General features: G+C 36.7%; 1 protein-coding gene across 2 annotated transcripts; it reads right to left on the bottom strand.

Annotated features, from left to right (window-relative positions):
* Positions 1–1422: 1422 nt before the first annotated feature.
* LOC108476791 (serine/threonine-protein kinase BSK1-like) lies at positions 1423–5751 on the bottom strand. 2 transcript variants are annotated; one of them, XM_017779125.2, is made up of 10 exons: positions 5104–5751; positions 4875–5010; positions 4504–4637; positions 4284–4389; positions 3566–3651; positions 3068–3256; positions 2606–2770; positions 2402–2515; positions 1775–2042; positions 1423–1651 (listed from the first exon to the last, which is right to left on the bottom strand). In XM_017779125.2, the coding sequence occupies exons 1-9, from the start codon at positions 5425–5427 to the stop codon at positions 1788–1790; spliced, it is 1509 nt and encodes a 502-aa protein (XP_017634614.1). In that variant the 5' UTR covers positions 5428–5751; the 3' UTR covers positions 1423–1651; positions 1775–1787. The 2 variants fall into 2 exon arrangements, with proteins under 2 accessions (XP_017634614.1, XP_017634613.1); XM_017779124.2 differs by having other exon boundaries at positions 1423–2042.
* Between the last annotated feature and the right edge of the window lie 235 nt (positions 5752–5986).

Here is a 5986-nt window from a genome sequence, read left to right on the forward strand (position 1 = left end):
GAGACCCTCTCCCTGAAAGTCGAGTTTAACTACAAGATACTTCATCTTATCATACGAGGTCAAAGAATCATAAACCTCATCAACTGTGAAAGATTCGCGGCTATATAAAATCGTGTCTCTAAAGGTCGAATAAGACGGGGGCAACGAATAAAGTAGAATCAACCCTAGATCTTCTTTATCATACTGAACCTTCATGGCCTTCAAGTTTGAGAGAATTTCTTTAAACACTGTTAAGTGTTCGTGTACAGATACACCTTCCTCCAAACAATGAGCATAAAGACACTGCTTCATATGCAACTTGCTTGTTAGATTTTTCGACATACATATTTGTTTTAGCCTCGTCCATAATGCAGCGACGATCTTCTCCTTCATCACATCCTACAATATTTCGTTGGACAAATGTAGATGTAATTGTGTTAACACCTTTCGATCCTTACGCTTAACGCCTTTCGATCCTTACGCTTCTTCTCTTCATCTGTTAATGTCGAAAGCATCTTATCTATCCCTAGCAAGGCATCCTTCAGATCCATCTGCGCAAGAACTGCTTGCATCTTAATCTACCACAACACAAATATGGTGTTGCGATCCAACAGCGGAATTTCATACTTCAAAGACGCCATTATCGTGACCGGGATGAACAACCCAGAAGCTCGGATACCAATTTGTGAAAATAAAATAAAATAAAATAAAGAACACACAGATTTTACGTGGAAATCCTTTCGGGAAAAAAAATTATGGGCAGAGGAAGAAAAAATTCACTATGTCGAATTCGAATAAGATTGAAACACCTTATTCTAATTAATATAAAATAGATAGAGTTTAATAAGGTTTAGAAAATTTTATTTTAAAATAAAATAAAAGAAATGTAATTTTATATAGATTTTACTTTTATTATTCGAGTCACTTAATTCTAACAGCATTGTTGGGCTAAGGAATTCTGTTAGTGAGGCAATTGAAGCAAACTATCAACCAAATCATAAAGATCTCTAAGGTCATTTAGTTTTTGGTTGATTGAAAGAGATGATGAAGAGGCTATTTCATTGGATTTTAGCCCACAAAGATGCTCGTCTATTTGAGTAAAAGTGGATGGGATCTACAAGGCAAACTGTTTGAACGAGCATGAAAATTGGGTTTTTGGTTTAAAGCTGTTTTTCTTTTTAGACCAAAAAGACAAAAGGCTTCAATCTACAATTTGATAAGTCAATGCACCTACCACCTCAAGCTCTGATCATATTAATGGGAAAAAATGCTTCTTACGGTAGACAAAACATAAACACAAATGGAATGGCATTTAAGCTTTGCCTCCTATCTTGTTCCATGAGGAGTCGGAATAATAGTGGCGAAAATTATGTCAACAATTGCAGATATCAAAGGTGGAAGAGTTATCTGATATGTTGCCATTCACTTGGTGGATCCAAGACAAGCAAAAGACAAAGATTTCCCCCTTTTTTTTTTTAACATGAAAATTGGTTCCTTCAAATGAAGGAGACAATCAGACAAGAGTACACAATAGCAAGACTTGTTTGTACCTACAGAGCAGTTATTAAGCATGATTCCCATCATACATGCATACTGCATGCTTAATAGCAAAACTGTTTTGGACTGCCTTTCACTGCTTCTATAAGAGATACTGAGAAGTGCTTCAGGAACCCTGTCATTGACCAACAAAGATTTGTGTTACACGTAGCTGAATGGTGGAGCCTCCAAGTTCACATTTTTACATGGACTTTGGGCAGCCTCAGAAAGAATGGGTACAGGGTTTTAAGATCAATACTAGATCTGTGGTCTCATGATCCCTTTGCGCCTCGTTGCTTCTTTTCTTCAAGTCCAGCAGCTTCATTCAGCATGTCTGCGGCATCCTTTTGCATGTCTAGTTTGGCAAGGGCAACTGACTGCATGTAGAAGGCTGTTGGCCAATCAGGATTCACAATCTGTGCTTGCATTGCATCTGCAAGGGCAGCATCTGGTTGGTCACAAAATAGATAGCACAGACTGCGCCGAGCAAAAACCGTGGAGGATACCATCGTTCCAACATCTATGAACTGCATAGAAAGAGATAACAACCTTAAGGTTTCCATACAAGATCAAGATGGTTTAATACTGCTCATGGTTTAACATAAGCCTAATTATAGCATGAATTCGAATGCTCAAGAGGGTCAACTTAAAGCATAAACCCGCAATTACATAAAGTTCATTTTGGTCAGAATAGCTGCTTGCTTCTATGATAACTGATCTTTGATGAATTCAAATTTAATTTAGGAGAAAGTTAAAATACAAACCCCATTGAACAAGCAGAAAATTCCATTAATACATTTTCAATTGTCACGGTATTTAAGTGTCAAAACAATAACTTAGCAAGAGAACATCTTCTCAATCAAAGAAAGAAATTTAAATTTTTAACCTGGGAATAGCAGTCAATAGCAGTTTTGAAATCTTTATCACGGAATGCATAGTCCCCTCGCTTCCTAGCCTCAAGCATATCTCTCATCTGCTGGGTCCACTCTTGGAAAGATAACTGAGCCAATCCACATATAAATAAACTTCTTAGAAAAAGACTAAAGGGAAAGGAATGGTCATGGAGGATTCATTCTAACGAGTCATTCACCTCATTTGACCCTTCATCATCCTTGTAGTGATTCATTACCAATATTTGATGAATCGCTGTGAGGTCATGTCGTGAACAGGCCTCACCCATTGGTGAAAGTGCACGCTGTGGTGTTGGTGGAGATTCCTCATACTTTGAGATTCCGAGCATGACATAAGATGGAACCTGCAAGACCAAGAGACAAATAATCAGGATCTAAAGGGAAGTACATAAAGAAGCATTGATACAGACGACCTTTAAGTATCTCAGATGACTCGCATACAATACTCATAATTTTCTTTTCATCATATCTAGGCCATTGAACAAACCTTATTACTGCAGAAACCATCTATGTGAAAAGTTTTCAACTCTAAACTAAAGGGACCAAATGTGACCTCCAGGCCCTAAGTATTTGGATCACCCCTAATTAAAAATTTTAAGTATTTACAAAATTGAATAGGTAAAAGCAGGAAAGCTCCTTACATCAGGTTTGATTTGCAATGGAGCAAGTGTAGCGACAAGGTCCCTCGTACTGGGCCGCTCCCAGGGTTCATATTGCAAACATTGAGAGGCAAGGCCAACAACCACAGTTGCCTCCTCTGTAGAAAATTTCCCCTCTAAATGTGAATCCATGAGTAGAATGACGTTTTTACCTCGAATCATATCGAGTGCCTGCAAACACGCATGACCATCAATAATAAAACTGAAGTTTGTATTGTAGTAGAACAGGTAAAAACATGAGACAAGCAGCTCTTAAAATGGAAAATTAAAGTACTTAAATTAATCAGAAAAATGGGAATTGCACTATAGCCGTTAAATCATTAACTTGCAATTTCAATAGCAAGAGCTCATTGACAATAATTGCAAGAGCCCATAAGGTAAATGATTTTGAGTTGCGGAATTTTGAAAAAGAAAGAAAACCTACAGATCACTATATATGAATCCTTTCTACCATAATATAAGCCATTTATATATACTTACATGACTAGGAGGGATGTGCTTCCCACTTATCAAATCAAGAAGAACAGTGCCAAAGCTGTAAATAACGCTTTCAGGGGTGACTCTCCCTACAAATTACCAAATTGTGGCAATAACAAGAAGCATCAGTTCAAGAAAATTCAATGAAAATAATTGTGCAGTTTGGAAAGAGAAAACAGCTCTCATACATCATGTAACATTAGAAAATGGGTCAGACTATACAATGGCAGATAAACAACTAATCAAAGATAATTTACATGTGAAGATCAGAACAACTCATCCATGTAAGCACCAGATATATAGCAATAAACAATTAAGGACAGAATCCGTTTTCATAAAAAGCCTGGCCTCAAGTTCCATATATAGCTCTATGAAAAGTACCAACCAAGTTTCTGCCGGTGAAAGTGACTAAGAAACAAAAATCTCTAGGAGTTCCAACAGTAACTGCTGAAACAACAGAAGTTCGCGAAAGTTGGTAACATCTTTCATATAGTTTACTCAACTTCATTGAAGAACAGTAGGATGAAACAAAAAAGGATGAGAAATCTTTTACTGGGAAAGCATGCAAGCACTTGCAGCAAACTGATGGATTGGATTGAAACCAGTTATGTGGAGTAACGTGAGTAAGGACCAAAGTAAATCCAGACATGAATAGCAGGTAAGTCCTTTATATTTGGACGCTAAGTCAAACAACAAATAAAAAAATTAGCAAAGGAATTACCATTTCTAAGATACTCTGGAGGTGTGTAGGCAAGATTAGTACTATAACTTTTTCCATCCCTGCTATTTTTCATCAGGCCAAAACATGAAAGACGTGGATCACCATCCTACAAAATCCATTAGAAAGAAATCAATTACTGGCCCACTGATAGTTAATCATAGAGAAAGTAGAGGAAAAAGGCCTATACATAATAAGCATTCTCAAATTCAAGAGACAATACCTCATCAAAAATAACCCGGTAAGCATTTAGATCATGATATAATGGATGACCCTCGCTACTACAATAATCTAAAGCCTCAGCAATGCAGAAAGCTACTCTTAATCGCATTGCCCACTCGATGGTTTGATTTTCCCCTGTATAATGTGAACAAAGATCCAAACTTAGCCTGAGATAATCAGAAGGTCCAGATATATATTCAACTTACAAGCATGTAACTAGTAAAGGAAAAAGATCAAAGAATGTTACCCTTTATATCAAACTTACTAAGAAAAATCTACCTCTAGCATAGCTTATAAGTTCTGTATGGATTACAGGAACTCATTAAATTACCAAGAAACTAAAACAAAAATTTATGGAGAATGAGAACTGACAGTGAAACAAATGCTTAGCAAGAGTATCATTTATCATGTACTCAGCAACAAGCAGCCTTTCATCTCCATCACAGCAATATCCTATCAAATTTGCCAGCCTCTTGTGTCTCAACTTCCCTACTCCCCAAGCTTCCTCCTAACCAAATCCATAAAAACCCACTTCAAATATCTAACCAAAAAAAAATACTGAGAAAAAAACATTAAATCAAAAACAATGAAGAAATAATACCGCAAACTGTTTGGGGTCAGGCCAAGCCATCTTAGTAAACTTCTTAACAGCAATCCATTTCCTGTTCTTCAAACGACCTTTATAAACAAGGTTAGGAGCCTTTTCCCCACTTTCAGAAACGATGTTATCTGAACTGAAATTATTGGTGGCCGCTTTCAGGTCAGCCAAGGAGAACTCTGAGAAAGAAGGGACTCCATTAGTAACAGCCGGGTCGGCTACGGCACCCGGACTTGATTGGCTAAGGTTCTGTGGCTCCTGTTGTTGTTGGGTCTGGTCTTTTTCTGGGTGAGTCTCTGTTTGAAAAGATGATTGACAACAACCCATAATTCAGCTTTCTGGAATCTCTCTTTTACTTCTCACAGAAAAAAAAATGAACAACAAAAAAGGAAAAGAACAAAAATGGGTTTAGAACTTAAGAGTAGAATCTATTTGGGCTTTTGTCTTTGTTATTACTCGTTTTAATGGCTGCTCGTGTGCTTGTGGTGTGAGGGCTGCTGCACTGCTAACTTTCCTTATTACAAGATTTACATTGTTTTAATTTCTTGCAGTAATAAAGGAGTTCATCATTTCCAACTTTAAGACAGCGATATTTATAGTTTGCAGTCCCTTTCTTTTTTTCTTTTTATGTAGCCCCTGGGAAATTACTCAGTTGCTACTCAGGTTAAATAATAATTCACTCATAAAACGTTGTTAATTTCAAGATATATTATATTAATTTCAGTTCACACTGTTTTTTTTTTTATTGTTTTTTCTTCAGATTGTGTTTCTCACTGTAAATTGTTAAATTCGACGTAATTTTCATACGAAAAAACCCAAAGACTGGAAGAGTTCATTGAACCAACAACTACAAGAAACATATATATATATATATATATATATGGTT

This window comes from Gossypium arboreum, chromosome 12, assembly GCF_025698485.1.
Source record: "Gossypium arboreum isolate Shixiya-1 chromosome 12, ASM2569848v2, whole genome shotgun sequence".
Lineage (NCBI taxonomy): Eukaryota > Viridiplantae > Streptophyta > Magnoliopsida > Malvales > Malvaceae > Gossypium > Gossypium arboreum.

Excerpts from the sequence above, each read along its gene's own strand:
- LOC108476791 (XM_017779125.2), bottom strand. The coding sequence starts at position 5,427 with ATGGGTTGTTGTCAATCATCTTTTCAAACAGAGACTCACCCAGAAAAA. Across the intron at positions 5,011-5,103 it reads CTGACCCCAAACAGTTTGCG|GAGGAAGCTTGGGGAGTAGG; the intron begins GTATTATTTCTT and ends GGATTTGGTTAG. Across the intron at positions 4,638-4,874 it reads TGCTAAGCATTTGTTTCACT|GGGAAAATCAAACCATCGAG; the intron begins GTCAGTTCTCAT and ends CACATTATACAG.